General features: G+C 40.6%; 1 protein-coding gene across 2 annotated transcripts in view; it reads left to right on the forward strand.

The window, feature by feature from the left end:
- The window catches only part of C3H7orf31 (chromosome 3 C7orf31 homolog), a 45,832-nt gene that overhangs the window by 14,146 nt on the left and 12,599 nt on the right, over positions 1–19,087 (forward strand). For both annotated transcript variants that reach the window (XM_025379592.1, XM_025379593.1), the window contains 4 exons: positions 5,471–5,542; positions 8,510–8,539; positions 12,157–12,338; positions 15,662–15,750. In XM_025379592.1, the coding sequence (XP_025235377.1) occupies positions 5,471–5,542; positions 8,510–8,539; positions 12,157–12,338; positions 15,662–15,750 (373 nt within the window). The remainder of the gene's footprint in view (positions 1–5,470; positions 5,543–8,509; positions 8,540–12,156; positions 12,339–15,661; positions 15,751–19,087) is intronic.

Below are 19,087 nucleotides of genomic sequence, written 5' to 3' on the forward strand. Positions count from 1 at the left end.
ATAACATGCTTTTCTATTCAATACATGGTACCTGGGCCAGCAGCATCAGCATCATCTAGGAAATGGTGAATGCCACATCTCAGCCTCCACCCAGATTTACTGAAACAGAATCTTCATTTTAACAAGATACCTCAGATAATTCTAACATGCAGCAAAGCTGGAGAACTGTTGCTTCAATGTAAGAAAATGCAGCTGGGCGCGGTGGCTCACTCTTGTAATCCCAGCACCTTGGGAGGCCAAGGTGGGTGGATCACAAGGTCAGGAGGCTGAGACAGGAGAATCACTTGAACCCAGGAGGCGGAGGTTGTAGTGAGCCAAGATTGTGCCACTGCACTGCAGCCTGGGCAACAGAGTGAGACTCTGTCTTAAAAAAAAAAAAAAAAAAAAAAAGCAATAATTTTCATACAAATGAAAATACACTGACCTCCCCAAAAGCAGAGGCCAAAGGAAAGCGGTTTCCAACTTTGCTATATCCAAATCCAAGTGCTCACTCCTGTCTAGTTCAGTTGTAATCTTGTCCCAGTATTCTATACCCATGCCCTCTAATAAAGCTAACCATCACCAATGCATCCTATATGAAATAATAAGGAAAATGAAGAGGAAAAAAGAAGATACATAAGGCAGAATACACAGCAAGGCAGCAAATAGGAGAAGCGACTATAGTCCTCATTCCTGCACCTGGTCATGAGGCTATCATTGGTGTTATAATTTCCTTCCTCTAGAAAAGAAGTCATTATATGAAAAAGACACGTGCACATACATGTTTATAGCAGCAAAATTCGCAATTGCAAAAATATGGACCAGCCCAAGTGCCCATTAACCAAGTGGATGGAGAAAATGTGGCATGGATATACCATGGAATACTACTCAGCCATAAAAAGAAATGAAATAATGGTATTCACAGCAACCTGGAGGGAGTTGGAGACCATTATTCTAAGTGAAGTGACTCAGGATTGGAAAATCAGACATTGTATGTTCTCACCTATAAGTTGGAGCTAAGCTATGAGGATACAAAAGCATAAGAATGATACAGTGGACTCTGGGGACTCGGGAGGAAGGTTGGGAAAGGGGTGAGGGATGAAAGACTACACATTGGGTACAGTGTACACTACTTTGGTGATGATTACACCAAAATCTCAGAAATTACCAGTAAAGAATTTATTCATGTAACCAAACACCACCCATTCCCCAAAAACTATTGAAATTAAAAATGCTTTTATAAATAATAATAATTTCCTTCCTTCACTACCTATTCCAAGTTCCCTTGCCCTCAGCCAGTACCTGAGCTGGTAGGAGTATGTTACTTGATACAACAACCCAAAAGTATGTTTTGAGAGATCTTAGCTCTTAGTGGTTCTGCCTGTGTAAGGCTGCTATAGTGTTTCATTAACTCCATGCTACTGAAGACAATACTAGGTGTTCAAAAGGTTCCCTAGGTTCCAGAAATACTCCTTTCCCCCATCATTGTATAATATCCTCTGGTCCTTGATATTCAGGATCAGTCATCCTGCCCAAAATTACCACATCATCATCAATTCAGCTTCCAATGCAATTGGGACCACTGTTGTATCCCCGGATGGAAGTGTTTCTCCCTTGACCTCTAAACCACCAAAGCTCAAGGTGGCTGGGGAGGGAGTCAAATTTTCTCAAGTGTAACCATAAGTATAACAGTAAGAGGCACCACTCCCACTTTCACCCTTTGGTTTTCAGACCATGCATTCTGGCCAACGGGGAATCTATTTATTGGTCACTGGTTCAGAGCGTGTCCTGCACTCTTTAGGACAACACTCAGCCGTAATTGAATATTCAGTAAGCCATTCTAACGTTCTGTAAGTATGGCAAAATATGACATTCTGTATATATGGTGAATCATTTGAATGCAACCAACTGTTGCCCAATGTCTTTTGTGGTAAATTGAGTTCCTTAATCAAAAATAATATTGTTTAAGACGGCATGGCAACAAATGAGACATTTAGTAAGTTTACTGATGATGTTACTTGCAGAGGCATGGTGAGAAGGGAAGGGAAATCCCTATTTTGAAGAAGTGTCTAATCTTATGAGTATAAGTTATCTCTTTGATGATGGAAGGGGTTCAGTGTAATTATCCTACCACCAGATGGCTGACTAGTACATCCAGGGATAAGTCACCCTATCAAGCACTTAGGATTGGTCATTTCTGCTGGCAAACTCAAATGCGCCAACAGCCAGGTGAGTCTTAGTGAGGGAAGTTCATGTCGCTGAGTCCATATGTGATAATTTCTGTGTGCCGCCATGATCACTTCGTTACGAAGCCACTGAGCAAGCACCGGAGTGACAAGAAAACCTGACACGCACAGAGCTGGTCGTTGTATCTGCCTAATTATTGAGAACATCCTCAGTGGTGGGGTTCTCTAGGTGAACATTCTTGTGGGATACAAATAACCCTCACACTCCAGGGCCATTCGGAGGCTGGAAAAAGCAAGTTTCTTGGAGTCTGCATTGGGTAGATGACATTCACAGTACACTCACTACAAAAATGTAGGCTGGGGCCAGGCACGGTGGCTCACACCTGTAATCTCAACACTTTGGGAGGCCGAGGCAGGTGGATCACCTGAGGTCAGGAGTTTGAGACCAACCTGGCCAACATGGTGAAACCCCGTCTCTACCAAAAATGCAAAAAAACTAGACAGGCATGGTGGCAGGTGCTTGTAATCCCAGCTACTCAGGAGGCTGAAGCGGGAGGATTGCTTGAACCTGGGAGGCAGAGGTTGCAGTGAGCCGAGATTGCACCACTGCACTCAAGCCTGGGCAAAGAGTGAGACTCCATCACAAAAAAAAAAAAAAAATGTAAGCTGCATGTTCAAAAGATAATTGGGCAGCCACAAGTTGCAGGTGAGCATAGTATACATGAAAACATGAAAAGGTTACAGATGAGGTCCATTGTCTTTTGACCACTACCCCGCAGTCTCACTCTCCTTCTTAGAGGAGAACCACTGTTACCATTTTGGTATCTCCTTCCATGCCTTTTGTTATGCACTTAACGCTATTATACATGTACCCATTGAAAATGTACAGTGTTATTTCATATATATGTGGAATCACTTGATACATAGTATTAGGCAATTTGGGTTTTTTTTCTCTGTACAATCTAGAAATGGTCACGTCTGTAAATGCAGATAAACATAGATCTACATCATTCTTTTTAATTTCTCACAGTATTCTACAATATGGATGCATCATAGTTTAGCCATCATGTATTGTTTCTTTTCTCTCTGTTTCTTTTTACATTAACCATATTTAAAAAGCATCCTTGTACAAGGCTTCTTGAGCTCATGCTCAAAGGTTTCTAAAAGGCAAATCCAGCTGGGCGCAGTAGCTCACGCCTGTAATCCCAGCACTTTGGAGGCTGAGGTGGGTGGATCACCTGAGGTCAGGAGTTCGAGACCAGCCTGGCCAACATGGTGAAACCATCTCTACAAAAATTAGCCAGGTATGATGGTGGGTGCCTGTAATCCCAGCTACTCGGGAGGCTGAGGCAGGAGAATCACTTGAACCCAGGAGATGGGAGTTGCAGTGAGCTGAGATCACGCCATTGCACTCCAGCCTGGGTGATAGAGCAAGACTCCATCTCAAAAAAAGTTAAATAAATAAATAAATGCCAGATCCTAAGTGGGTCACAGTATAGGGATTTTTTTAAATTTTAGTGCATGTAACCCAAATGATTTATATTGTCATGGTAGTATCTAAAAGTATTCATTTCCTCACACTCTCAGCCATCTATATTTTCAAAATGTATAGCTTTTACCCATCTAATGAGTATAAAGGGTATCATGGTTATGAGAATGTATTTCTCTGCTTACTAGTTGGCCTTATCTTTTAGGTATGGCCATTCACATTTCCTTTTCTATGTTTTTTTTTTTTTTTTTTTTTTTTTTTTGAGACGGAGTCTCGCTCTGCCGCCCAGGCTGGAGTGCAGTGGCCGGATCTCAGCTCACTGCAAGCTCCGCCTCCCGGGTTCACGCCATTCTCCTGCCTCAGCCTCCCGAGTAGCTGGGACTACAGGCGCCCGCCACTGCGCCCGGCTAGTTTTTTGTATTTTTTAGTAGAGACGGGGTTTCACCGTGTTAGCCAGGATGGTCTCGATCTCCTGACCCTGTGATCCGCCCGTCTCGGCCTCCCAAAGTGCTGGGATTACAGGCTTGAGCCACCGCGCCCGGCCTCCTTTTCTATGTTTATTCTTCGCCTATTTTTATTGTTTGTATTTTACTTATAGATTCTTGTTGGTTCTTTATGTTCTGGAAACAATCCTTTACGTGTTATCTTTGTTAATATTTGCAAGTAATTCTTCTAATTTTTATTTTATTTAAACTTTTATGGGTTTTGTCTGAAAATTAAATTTGGGTTTTTTAGTTTTTTATTTTTTATTTTTTTAAATTTTTATTTATTCTTTTTTGTTTGAGACAGAGTTTCACTCTGTTGCCCAGGCTGGAGTGCAGTGGCATGGTCTCAGTTCAGTGCAACCTCTGCCTCCCAGGTTTAAGCAATTCTCATACCTCAGCCTCCCGAGTAGCTGGGAGTACAGGCATGCACCAACATGCCCAACAAATTTTTTTCTATTTTTAGTAGAGATGGGGTTTCACTTTGTTGGCCAGGCTGGTCTCAAACTCCTGGCCTCAAGTCATCTGCCCACCTCGGCCTCCCACAGTGCCAAGATTACAGGTGTGAGCTCCCGGCCTTATGATTAAATCTGATGATCAAATTTTCTTTCAGGATTTTGACTTTTAAAATAAAGTTATTGTTTTAAAGGTCCTTCTTACCACCAAAGAAAAAGCATATTCCTATACATTTTATTTTTGTATAGGTTTTTCTCTAAATTCTTTAGATTTTTAAATCCATCTGAAATTATCTTTCTGAATAGTGTAAATAGAAATGGATTATTTTTCAAATGAATACTGAATTTTTTTCTATATTAAAAAATATATCCTGGCTGTACGTGGTGGCTCATGCCTGTAATCCCAGCACTTTGGGAGGCTGAGGCAGGAGAATCATTTGAAGCCAGGAGTTTGAGACTAGCCTGGGCAACATAGCAAGACTGTGTTTCTTAAAAAAAAAAAAAGAAAAAAAAATCAATCAATAAAATACATTAAAAGTTTTAAAATTTTAAAAAAGAAAACTGCATCTTTTTTCCCCTGGTTTAAAATGACACCTTTGGTCAGGCACAGTAGCTCATGCCTATAATCCCAGCATTTTGAGAGACCAAGGCAGGAAGATCTCTTGAGCCCAGGAGTTCAAGATAAGCCTGAGCAACATAGCAAGACCTCATCTCCATTTATTATAAAATAATAATAAATAAAATAAAATGACACCTTTTCATATATTGAATTTCTACATATACATGGATGTATTATTAATCTATTTGTCTTTTACTATCTCACCATTATATTGTGTTAATTTTAAAACATGTTTAATTTAATCTTTTCTTTCTTTTCAGAAAGCTTCCTATTGAACAATTTTATTATTTGACCCAGAACAAAAAAAGTGATCTCTATGGAAATGATTCTTTGTAAGTTTGGGTTTTTTTCCTTATATAAAATCAAGTAACATTTTTAAGTGGAAATGAGTTATATGAGACATTTTTAAAGCCCCAAATGGGGACTTTTAGAGAAAAAAAAAATTCCTTTTTTAAAATAGAGACAATTAATGCCAGAAACCAAGACCAAACAAACAAAAGCAAATAAATAACAAACCAATAGTTTTAGTGTTTAAAAAAATCAAGAAAAAAACAGGAGCTGATGAATACTAATGTTCAAAGGGATTCCTAAAGGTTATCTTGGTCCATTTCCCTGCCTTTGACCAACTTATATAACCTAGTAAGAATCTGTTACATTTATTGAAATATCAATAGAAAACGCCTTAGTGGCCCTCAACAAATTTGCAACCAGAATTTTACGAGGATAGAGTTTTTTTTATCATTTGCAAATAACTCCTAATAACACTTCCTAAGTATCTTTTTTAACGTAAGCCATACTTGTTAATTTACCCATCACTTAAAGGTATTCTTTTCAAGTGTATTATTTTATTATGCTTTTAAATAGTTTGTCATGTACATTACAAAAGCATACGTTTTTATTTTTAGATAAAAATAAAACACAGCTGGGCACAGTGGCTCACGCCTGTAATCCCAACACTTTGGGAGGCTGAGGTGGGTGGATCACCTGAGGTCAGGAGTTCAAGACCAGCCTGGCCAACATGGCGAAACCCTGTCTCTACTAAAAATACAAAAATTAGCCGGGCATGATGGCAGGCGCCTGTAATCCCAACTACTCGGGAGGCTGAGGCAGGAGAATCACTTGAACCCAGGAGGTGAAGGTTGCAGTGAGCCAAGATCGCGCCATTGCACTCCAGTCTGGGCGACACGAGCAAAACTCCGTCTCAAACAAACAAACAAATATTAAACACGACAGCATTGAAGTAATAATGAAACTATCACTTATTAAGAAGTACTAGTTGTTGATAGGTAAAAATTTAATATAGAAGTTAGCCACTAGATGGCGCCAGAAAGACAAAATTTGTGGTTGTCTTGATTTATCCCTTTTGGATAAGTGAATTTTGCAAAGCAGATGTGAAGGATGGCAGTAAACTTAATGGACTGATTTAGGTCAAGGAAGAGGTGTCTCAGCATTTGTTACTTTCATTTTATCTTTTCAAATCTTGAAGTTTTAAAAAATATTTTATGTTTTAAATTTAAATTGTTTTTTTTTTTCATTTCAAATCAAATCAATTTTAGGCATATGCTTATCAATATTGTAGTGGAATTTGTCACATGAGAATAATTTTAGATGTTAGCTTAATTATATATTATATATATTATATTATATATAGTTGCCAATCTATTAATAACAACTTTAGATTCCTTGGATTCATATATTCATCACTTCCCTGCCCTTTGTGCCCCCACCATCTCTCCAACTCAGTGATGTTGGTAGAAGACAGAGCATGCTTTTCTAGTTTCATGCCCACGGATTTAGAGTTGAAATTTAAAAAGATATAAACTTTTATAGTTCATGGGAATCTCGTGTTTATAATACATTACAGGATAATAAATTTATATGGCTTACATGCCACTTTCTAGGGAATATCTGCTAGCATGGAGGAACATCTAAAAAATTAAAGTGTATTCAATTTTACTGACTTTTACTATCAAATTGATAACATTCTGTTCATTTTTCACACCTGAAGCCTTTCACAATTTTATTTGCATAGGCTGAAACGAATTGTTGAAATCCAATGTAGATGGATGATTACCCGTCTTTAGTCGACCTTTTTCCAGGTCTGCAGGATTATTTCTTGGCATGCAAGGTTCGGAGTAATTAGTAAATGCACAGCCTTGGAATGAACTGCTTCAGAAAAGGCATGCTTCCAGGAACTTGGCCCGTTTTGTTTTATCCTCTCTCTGCTGACCGGGCAACATTTACTATCATGAGATATCAGCAACCCTGAGTAAAGGTAGAAAGCACACATGGTACTTAAATATCCTCTCCAGCCGGGCCACACTCGGGTCACTTTAGGCCGTGAAATTGCACCACATGTATAATGTCAGGCTTCCTCAGAGCACTTTGGCCACTGCCTGATTATGAGAGTAAAGGTCCGAAAGAACCAAAGTTGTCTTATCATTAGAAGTAGTCATCCCGGCTGGGCGCGGTGGCCCAGCACTTCGGGAGGCTGAGGTGGGCGGATCATGAGTCAGGAGATCGAGACCATCCTGGCGAACATGGTGAAACCCCATCTCTACTAAAAATACAAAAAATTAGCTGGGCATGGTGGCAGGCGCCTGTAGTCCCAGCTACTCGGGAGGCTGAGGCAGGAGAATGGCATGAGCCCAGGAGGCAGAGCTTGCAGTGGGCCGAGATCACGCCACAGCACTCCAGCCTGGGTGACAGAGTGAGACTCCGTCTCAAAAAAAAAAAAAAAAAAAAAAGAAGTCATCCCATGTATCTTCACTGCAAATGGAAAATGCAGAAACAGTGGTGAGCAGGACTGAGGTTAGAATAAATGGATGGAAAAATTAATCAACAGACAACTGAGATAAGGAAACAACATCTCTGTCTTGTCAATATTCAGGGATCCAGAAAGTTAATCAAGAACATTATCTTAATGGCATTACGGTTTGAAAATGGGGTTCATCATTATTCTTTTTTTTTTTTTAAGGCAGACTTTTGCTCTGTCACCCAGCAACTTCCACCTCCTGGGTAATCCTGAGTAGCTGGAATTACAGGCATGCACCACCATGCCTAGCTAATTTTCGTTTTGTATTTTTGGTATTTTTAGTATTTTTCTATTTTGTATTTTGCCCAGGCTGGTCTCGAACTCCTGAGCTCAAGCAATCGCCTACCTTGGCCTCCCAAAGGGCTGGGATTACAGGCGTGAGCCACCATGCCCAGCCTATATCATTAATCAAGTTTCTAATAGGAATATAAACCTTTAAAAGCCCTTAATATAAGTTAGAACTTATTTCCTGTTTTTATTCTAGGATACCCAAACCGCCGAATTCAACAGTAGGGTAAGTAAATAACTTATATTTTCCTTCTCTGTTATAATCAAAGAAAAGAAATTGACATTTCTTATGTCTCAGAAGTGTGAAAACAAGTGAGACTTTCCATGAAAACTTTTCTTTTGTTTGTTTTTTTGTTTTGTTTTGTTTTTGTTTTTGTTCCTGAGACGGAGTCTTACTTTGTCGCCCAGGCTGGAGTACAGTGGTGCCATCACAGCTCACTGCAGCCTTGACCTCCCCGGGATCAGGCGATCCTTCCACCTCCCAAGTAGCTGGGACTACAGGTGTGCACCACTATGCCTGACTAATTTTTGTAGAGATGGATTCTTGCCATGTCGCCCAGACTGGTCTTGAACCCCTGGGCTCAAGTGATCCGCCCACCTCAGCCTCCCAAAGTACTGGATTACAGGTGTGAGCCACAGTGCCTGGCCTGAAAACTATGTTTTAATAGTTGGAAGGAAAGGCTGGTGCAAGTCCAGGGTAACATTACTTTTATTTCTCTCCTATTATATCCCCTGCAAATCTTTTTTAGTACATGTTTTATTTTCATATAATTTTAGATTTATAGAATTATTGTGAAGATAGCGTGGAGAGTTCCCATATACATCACACGCAGTTTCCCCTATTGTTAACATCTCACATTAATATGGCACATTTGTCACAATTAATGAACCATTGCTGATGCATTACAATGACCCATGCTTTATCCACGCTTTATCCAGATTTCCTCAGTTTTTCCCTCATGTCCTTCTTCTGTCCCAGGATCCCATCCAGAGTACCGCATTACATTTAGTCATCATCTCTCCTTAGGTTCCTCTTGGCTGTGACAGTTTCTCAGACTTCCCTTGTTTTAATGACCTTGACAGTGATTAGGATTATTAGTTAGATATTTTGTAGAATGCCCCCAAATTGGGCTTTGACTGATACTTTTCTTATGGTTAGAGTTGGATGATGTATTTGCGGAAGGAAGACCACGGAGCTAAAGTGCTGTTTTCATGACATCGTAGCAAGGGTACATGCCATCAGCATGATCTATCCCTGGTAATGCTAACCCTGACCGCCCCGCACAGGTGTCCTCAGCAGGTTTCCCCACTGCACACACACTCCTTCTTCCCTCCTTTCCCCACTGCACTCTAGAAGAAGCTCTCTGTGTGTCTGCGTGCAGCCCACACTTAAGGCATCTGGATTTATACTCCACCTTCTTGAAAGCAGAGTACCTGCATAAATTATTTGGCATTCTACTCCATTTATTTATTTATTCAATCACTTATTTCTCTCAGTATAGACTCATGGACATTTATTTTGTACTTTAGTACTTAGGTAGCAATCCAATACCACTTTCTTTTGTTACTAAGATTGGCAATGAGGAGCTCTTTGAGTTCGCTCCTATATTCCTTTGACATTTCCCCATCATTGTGGGGTTTTGACTTTTTTTTTTTTTTTTCCTTTTAGCATTTCCTTTCTTTCTGTCACTCTAAGATAATCCAGGCTCATCTTATATAATAGCTCCCAGAGTGGCCGGGCACAGTGGCTCACACCTGTAATCCTAGCACTTTGGGAGGCCGAGGCGGGCAGATCACAAGCTCAGGAGTTCAAGACCAGCCTGGCCAACATGGTGAAACCCTGTCTCTACTAAAGATACAAAAAATTAGTCTGGCATGGCAAGTGCCTGTAATCCCAGCTCCTCGGGAGGCTGAGGCAGGAGAATCGCTTGAACCCGGGAAGCAGAGGTTGCAGTGAGCTGAGATCGCGCCATTACACTCCAGCCTGGGTAACAGAGCAAGACTCCGTCTCAAAAATAATAATAATAATAATAACTCCCAGAAACCCTAGCTCCTTTGATTGAAGATAGGTGTTAGAAGCCGAGATCTGAGCACCCAGTGTCCTCCGTGCTACTGGAGTCCTCTATCAAGCTTAACAGAAATTATTAAGCTGCCATTTAAAAAGTTGTGTTTCAGCTAAAGACCTATTCAAAAGGCTATTAAAATTAATGTCTAGGTTTTTTTGGTTTTTCTATTTTTAAAAAAACGACGAAGTGAAGAACCCTTGTCTTGGGCTTTTCAAATTCTCTTCATAAACAGTTTGAAAAGTAAAGTCCTTTTTGTTAGGTCACATTTCTTGGATTCACCTTTCTGCTTGCAGCCTGGCAAGTTCCAAGGTGGGGGGCCGGAAGTCTGAGATCAAGGCGTCAGCCGGGTTGGTTCCTTCTGAGGACTGTGATAGAGACTCTGTCCCATGCCTCTCCCCTGGCTTTTGGGCTTTGCTGGTGATCTTTGGTGCTCCTTGGCTTGTAGATGCATCATCCCAATCTCTGCCTCATCTTCACATGGCATTCTTCTCGGGTGTTTGTCTGTGTCCAACTTTCCGTTTCTTAAAAGGATACCAGGCGTGTTGGGTTAGGGGCCCACCCTGCTCCAGCATGGAGTAACTTGGTCTTAACTAAGTATATCTATAATGACCCTATTTCCATACAAGGTTACAGTATGTGGCCCTGGAGATTATGGATGGGGGTGGAGGGGAGGAATTCAACACGTAACACTTGGTCTTGCTTTTTTCTACTTAATTTTCTTGTTATGAGTAACATTTCTCTATCCCATGGACTTCCTAATTTTGCTTTTCTTCTGGTTTAGACAGCTCCCACATGGTTTGTTTGTTTGTTTGTTTTTTTAACCTCTGCCAATTCTCCAAATGATAGGAAAATTATACCCCTATGCTCTCTTTAACATGTTTATTTTTTCCTTCAGTGTGCTAGCTGTTTTTGGCTTTTTGATTTTGAAGCAGTACTGTGTACATAAACAGGAAGTATATTTTGTTGATTGATTGCTTAAAGAAACAGATGCCCTGGGTTGAAAGTTCATTCCAAGATGGTTAGAGATCACTTTGCTGAAGCAGAATGCCCAAAACAATTCATGGGAGCCTCTTAAAATAAGACACAGTAATTAAAAGCAACTAGAAATTCTTCCTCTATACCATTCTAAAAACACGGGCCAGGCGCGGTGGCTCAAGCCTGTAATCTCAGCACTTTGGGAGGCCGAGACGGGCGGATCACGAGGTCAGGAGATCGAGACCATCCTGACTAACACGGTGAAACCCCGTCTCTACTAAAAAATACAAAAAACTAGCCGGGCGAGGTGGCGGCGCCTGTAGTCCCAGCTACTCAGGAGGCTGAGGCAGGAGAATGGCGTGAACCCGGGAGGCGGAGCTTGCAGTGAGCTGAGATCGCGCCACTGCACTCCAGCCTGGGCGACAGAGTGAGACTCCGTCTCAAAAAAAAAAAAAAAAAAAAACACAAAACAAAAAAACACAAAACTCGTTTATTTTCTGCTTTATATTTTTTATACCAGTTATGAAATCTTTTCACTGATAAAGAATTAAGCATGATTTATTTTAAAATTAAATTTAGTTTTATCTAGCAAAATTAAGAAAATGTCCTGTTTTATGGTATACATTCCAAGAGAATGCCAACTCCATGAGCACAGGGACATCGACTCACTGTCCTGTCCCCCAGCATTAGAACAGTTTCTGCCGTTAAGAAAGGGGTCCCAATAAATATTTGGTGATTAATTTTTTCAATCATACTTCTTTCTGTTCTTTTCATTTTGTTTTTTTTCCTCAATAAATCGTAGAGAGATCTGCTTGCCATATCCAATTGAACACCCCTACCACACACACACCTGTCGCGGCGCCATGTTCCCCACCTTCACGTCACCTGACGACCTCTACACAGGCATTAAAGCCCGCGCCCAGCAGCCCTTTCCTCCCACGGTGCCAACCAAGACTTATGATTCAACAGTTTTGAAGACAAGAGGTAAAATGTGATCTAGAATCAGAACTGTATTAATTCTTATTATTGGGGTTTCTTCAATAATAAAATTAAAGCAAGGAGCACAAAGGACTCAAGTCACAAATGTGTGACTCAGTAGATCAGGAAACTTGTTCTCAGCTGCAACTTTACAATCAGCTGGAGCACCACCACCGACCCATCAAATCAGACTCTTTGCAAGTGCTCCCAAACTTTCCCCTAGACAAAACGTTGTAGAATTGGTGGTTTTTATTCCGCTTCTATTTTTATTTATGTCCTGCTCTCATGGTTTAGTTTTTAAAAATTTCATCCTAGCCCAGGTGATCAGCACAAGGGACAGTGTTTGGATCAATCATAGAGTCTGGATGTGGGTGCAGCAGCAGTGATAGAATTGAAAGATCCCCATTGAAATAAGATGCAGAAAGCAATGGGAGTAGTTTGTTCAGTCCTTCTTCACACCCTGGAGCACGTTCTCCCAGCTGCAAACCTTAGAGTCTTTGTGAATGTGTTTTATCAGAGAGGACAGGAATCCCGTACACTAGTCATCGAATCTCTCCCACACTAGACACCTTGGTCTTTGCTGAGGAGACCTACGCCTGTACATAAACAGAGAGGCCACCTCTGGAGAAAGAGTGAAAACACTCAAGAGAGAGGGATGAAAATGATACATGGTAGGCAAAGGCAAATATTTGTTGAGTGCACTTAGGTGAGGTAGAAAAGACTCAAGAATTGTCCTATTCTGCAGTTCCTCTACACATGAATATTTGGACCAAAATGCAAGGACAGAATATTGCCATCATCGGCCTCAAAACCTCAGTGTCTTATTAGCAGACAGTAACGTTTTGAAAGCTAGCATAGTGGAGTATGTAAGAGCATGGATTCTGGAGTCAGATGCATGAGTAGAATTCTGGATCTGCCACTTACTTACCTGTGGTCCATGGGAGAGTTTCTGAACTTCTCTGTTCTGCTTCCCAGTTTGCAAAATGGGAATATTATTAATAGTACCCACTTATCAAATAACAGAGATAAATGTTAGCAGTTATTCTCTTACCCTGCTAGCATATAATCACTGTGGTATGTGTGTACCATGCTGAACTTTCCCATTGCCTCTCAGACCAGGCAGCATTGGAAAAAGGCAATGAAAGCTGTATCAAGTGTACTGGCTGTTAGTGTTGGGCACCATGCTTAGCTACACAGCAGAAGTAGGGAGAGATGGTGCTGTGCAAAAGAGCTATAAATGTTCTAAAGAAAATGATAGGTATGGTACCTCAACAAGTAAAATTTGGATGACTTTGTTACATAAATTGTCAAAGTAAATTTCTTTTTCTCAATCCTGAATTCAGTAATTTCTGAAATTATATGAAGTACATATAGTTAGCAAGAAATCACAGAAATGTGTGTTTAATTCATATCAACACTTTTTTTTTTTTTTTGAAACGGAGTCTTGCTCTGTTGCCCAGGCCTAGAGTGCAGTGGCACTTCTGGAACCTCTGCTTCCTAGGTCCAAGTGATTCTCCTGCCTTAGCCTCCCAAGTAGCAGGGACTACAGGCATGTGCCACCACACCCACCTACTTTTTGTATTTTTAGTAGAGACAGGGCTTCACCATGTTGGCCAGGCTGGTCTCGAACTCCTGACCTCAAGTGATCTGCCCACCTCAGCCTCACAAAGTGCTGGGATTACAGGCGTGAGCCACCATGGCCAGCCCATAAAAACACTTTTCAATGCAGTAGTACATAAGGAACTGAAAACACAAGTTATCCTCTTAATTTCCTGCTCTTCCAACCCTCTACCTCTCTCCAACCATTCAGTCACTCAGGGAATTTTTAAAAGATGAGCATACTCTAACAACCCTTATTAAAAAATCTTTCCAGGAACTAGTATGGCATTAGGTTTCTACTCTTTCACTTGTTTTAATTATTCTTTATTAGTAATAAGAAGCATGGGCCAAGTGGTGGTGATTCATGCCTGTAATCCTAGCACTTTGGGAGGCCAAAGTGGGCAAATCACTTGAGGCCAGCAGTTCAAGACCAGCCTGGCTAATATGGCAAAACTCTAACTCTACTAAAAATACAAAAACTAGCCGGGCGTGGCGGTGCATGCCTATAGTCCTAGCTAATTGGGCAGCTGAGGCATGAGAGTCTCTTGAACCTAGGAGGCAGAGGTTACAGTGAGCTGAGATCATGCCACTGCACTCCAGCCTGGGTGACAGAGAGACTCTGTCTCAAAAAAAAAGGAGAGAGAAAAGGAAGGGAGAGAGGGAGGAGGGAGGAAGGAAGGGAAAGGAAGAGAGAGAGAAAGAGTAAGGGAGGGAGGGAAGAAGGAAGGAAGGGAGGGAGGGAGGGAGGGAGGGAGGAAGGAAGGAAGTTAAGAGTTCAGGCTCTAGACTCAGATTGCCTGAGTTTGAAGTCTACCTGAGATGGGGACAAATCACTTATTCTCTCTCTGCTTCAATTTCCTCATTTACTAAAGTTGGAATAACTATACCTTTCTTATAGTAATGTTAAAAATTGCATGTGATGATATATATAAAACAGTACTGTGACTGGCACATGGTAAGTGTTCAATAAACGCCTGCACTTGTTCTTATTACATATGAAGATGGGTGTTCAGAACATTCTTTAACTTGAAACTTATCACGAGAGCAAAGCAAGCCATGCTGTTTGGTAAAGCTTATCAAATTATGAAACAAAATCTAAGAAGCCGTATTGTTTAAGATGTTCCCTTTCAATACCTTTTTGGTAAGCAGGTACTAACTCAGTTTCAGAAAACTTGATATTTAGGCAGAGAAAAGCCAAAACAGGTAATATAGAAATGTATTTGTTGAGCCCCCAGAGACCAGAAAAAAAGATCAGAAAGAGGATCCAGGAACACTTATTATTTACCTAAGATCTCTCTCATTAAGAAGAAAGGTGAAGTACTAGTGACTCCTATTACTACTGAGAGCACTAGGGTTAAAGACTCATTCTCACGCTGTGTGGCCCACATGCTGCTCCTGTACGTGCTCAAGAATTCAAGAGCAACAAGCCCAGTGTGGTGGTCTGGCCTGCCCTGCCCCTGTAGTCTTAGTTACTCAGCATGCTGAGGTAGGAAGATCATTTGAGCCCAGGGGTTCAAGTCCAGCTTAGGAAACATAGCAAGATGCTATCTTTAAAAATATATAAAAATAAAAGAGAATTCAGGAGCAAGCTGAATCTCTCTAAAGCTGTAACTACATAGGTAAAATATACACCAACATCCATCTCTATCTTATATTATCTCATTTCTATTTATTGGACCTATTAATCCCTTAAAAGACTTCTTATTTATTGCTTTTCCTGAAATTTTCAGGTAATCCTTATAGATATGAACTGATTGATATTCCCATGGATTCAAAGAAGAAAGCACTGACGTGGCCAGGTCAGGGTGTATATTATGATGTAAGTATCTTTTTAAATGTGTATTTAAAAGAAAGTAACAAATATTTTTAGTCAATACATTTATAAAAATCTAGGCTGGGCATGGTGGCACATGCCTGTAATCCCAACACTTTTTGAAGCCAAGGTGCACAGATTGCTTGAGGTCAGGAGTTTGAGACCAGCCTGACCAACATGGTGAAACCCTGTCTCTACTAGAAAATATAAAAATTAGCCGATTATCGTGGTGCATTTCTGTAGTCCCAGCTACTTGGGAGGCTGAGGCACGAGAATCACTTGAACCTGGGAGGTGACGGGTGCAGTGAGCCAAGATCATGCCACTGCACTCCAGCCTGAGCAACAGAGTGAGACTCTGTCTCAAAAAAAAAAATCTAAAAGATTGTTTTCATTTTCCATCTGAATGTAAAATTTGAGATTTTGACTGTGATTTACATTTTTCAGTTTTCTTAGCTGATTTCATGGACTGTTGGTAGTTATGGAACATTCCACAGTTACCAAAAAAAAAAAAAAAGATTGCCCCCAGGAAGATGGTGGGGGAGGGCTGCATTTCTCACACTGTGTTCCTCCAGCCCTGTTCTTACAACTTATAATACATCCAGTCACTCCAAATACGCATAGAGTAAATGGAAGATTTCCAGAAAGATTTACAAGCTATTATTGTTCCAGCCATATTATCATATTGGTGTCAAGTCTAAAATGAAATAAAACAATAGCCACCATTTATTGAGAAATTGCTACACACCTAACCACTCTAAATACATCATTTAACCCTTTCAATAACCTCCTAAGGTTAGCATCATCATTTTCATTTTATAGATAAGGAAACTGGTGACTAAGAATTTGTGACTATGTCATGATCACAGAAATCAGGTTTGTGAAGTTCTAGTCTCTGACCTTAACCTCTGCCCCATAACTCCACATGGATAAAAAGAGAAAATTATAAGTCAAGAGGGAAAATATCTAGGCATTTGAAAATAATAATGGCTAACATGGGTGGTGAGAAGCAGTGCCAAGTGTTCTCCATATATTATCTTGTGGCATCCAGCAATCCATGAGATAGGCAAGTGAGAGGTTGGAAACATTTGAATTTTACTTGGCAAATCATTATGACAGGCCCAGCATGTGGTCACTGCCATGTCACAGAGTCATCTATAAAGTAAGTCATTTCCTGTTTGTTTTTTAAAGTTAAACGTCAAAAAGAATTCCTAACGAAGCGTCTGTTTTACTGGATCTCTTTCAGTTTTTAAGCAAAATCTATATCTAAGCAACCCAGAAATATGAGAAGTTATTCTAGAACTCATCCTATCATTACATGTTCTTATAGCCAAAGGCTCCAGATCTGTAGCTAAGTTTCTTCCTAGTCATTAAAATCCTGTTTTCCTCATGTCACATTCCTTTAGCAGCCATCCTGAATAGCTATCCTCTGCCTGAGTGTAAATCCAGATACTTTAACTGAGGTGCAGAGACCCCTCAGGATCTGCCCTTACCTCCAGCCTGCAGCCTGGCCCCACCCTCTAGTTCCCAAACAGGTTCATGCCATTTCGCTTCCTGGAAGCCCTCCTCCAGGGCCTCTCTGCCCAATACTTGTTAATTCAAGGCCCAGCTCAACCCTCCTCGTTTCTGTTGTGTAGCAAAGAGAACCAGGTCAGGAGGCCTGTGTGCTTGCTGGTCACTCCTCTGTTGCCATTTGCTGCATAAGTTATATGAGGCAGATTATTTCCCTTTTCTGAGCTTTAATTCATAAAACATATCTGGGTAATTTTACTAAAATCTGTCCTGTAAATTTCACAAGATATGCAGATCATATGAAAGATTCAAAACCTAGAAAATACTATAATTTGTAAGGCATTATTATTACTCCAGCAGAAATGATAGCTCCCTCTTCTGACTTCTACCACACATACTGTAACCAGTAACTTTTCACATGTATTTCATATCTCACCAACCAAATTACGAGTTATTTCAGAACAGAATATGTTATGTGTATATCCCCACAGTGCATTATACATAAATATTTTTGGCTGATTATTTATTTCTTATTTCTGATGATTAATCCCACTTTCTTAATCTTTATTAACTGCTCTTAATTTTCGACCTTTCAGATTTTCTTCTGGCTCATCCCTAACTCTAACCAAGTTTTGCATTTCCCTGGACAAAGAAGTAAAAATAAAATAGATACTGAGCTTCATGGGAGTAACTCATGACTCACCTTTTTTTTCTCTAATCTCTAGGATAATACCCTATACTTGTCCTTCCTATTTTTCCTGCCTTTCATCATTTAATTGGGGGAGGTAATCTACAGCGTTCTGTATCTACAATGTTCTATTCCCATTAAAGGATTTTTTTTTTAAGAGACGAGGTCTCATTATGTTGCCCCGTAACCAGAAAGGAGGAATTGTTGAGTATAGCCTACAGCTGCCTCCTCATGTCTTTTAAGTTTGGCCTAAAGATTTTTCCATACAGAATGAACTGTAACCTAACTGGATGCATAAACAGACTGTAACCTACTATTGTGCCGATCACCTAGTTTTAGCTGTTTCTGTGTCTCACTTCCGTTTTCTATAGGTCACTTTCCTTTTTCTGTCCATAAACCTTCTTCCACCATCTGGCAGTGGCAGAGTCTCTGAACCTATTTTGGTTTGGCAACTTTTATGAGTTGGTTTTTGTTTAATTAAATGCTTTAAATTCTAAAATATATAAATAAAAATGAGAAACAAAAGAAAAAGAGATAGCCAGACGCAGTGGCTCATGTTTGTAATCCCTTTGGGAGGCACTTTGGGAGGCCAAGGCGGGTGGATCACTTGAGGTCAGGGGTTCGAGACCAGCCTGACCAACATGGCGAAACCCCGTCTCTACTAAAAATACAAAAATTAGCTGGGCGTGGTGGGGCATGCCTGTAATCTCAGCTACTCAGGAGGCCGAGGCAGGAGAATCGCATGAACTCGGGAGGCAGAGGCTGCCATGAACCGAGATGGCACTACTGCGCTCCAGCCTGGGTGAGAGTAAGACTCTGTCTCAAAAAAAAAAAAAAAAAAAAAAGAGAGAGAAAGAGAGACAGATTCTGTCTCATGCTGCCTTTCTCAGGTCTATTAATTATTTAACACCAGGCTGGAGTGCAGTGGCTGTTCACAGGTGCGATCATGGCACACCATATTCTCAAACTTCTGGCCTCATGCATTCTCCTGCTTCAGCCTCCTAAGTATCTAGGACTGCAGCTGTGCACCACCACACCAGGCTCAGGAGGATATTTTTTATAGTATTTACCTTTCCTATTGCCAGAGCAGTGGTCCTCAACCTTGGCTGCACATTAGAATCGCCAGGGGTTCAGGCTGCATCCCAC

Source organism: Theropithecus gelada, chromosome 3 (genome assembly GCF_003255815.1).
Source record: "Theropithecus gelada isolate Dixy chromosome 3, Tgel_1.0, whole genome shotgun sequence".
NCBI lineage: Eukaryota > Metazoa > Chordata > Mammalia > Primates > Cercopithecidae > Theropithecus > Theropithecus gelada.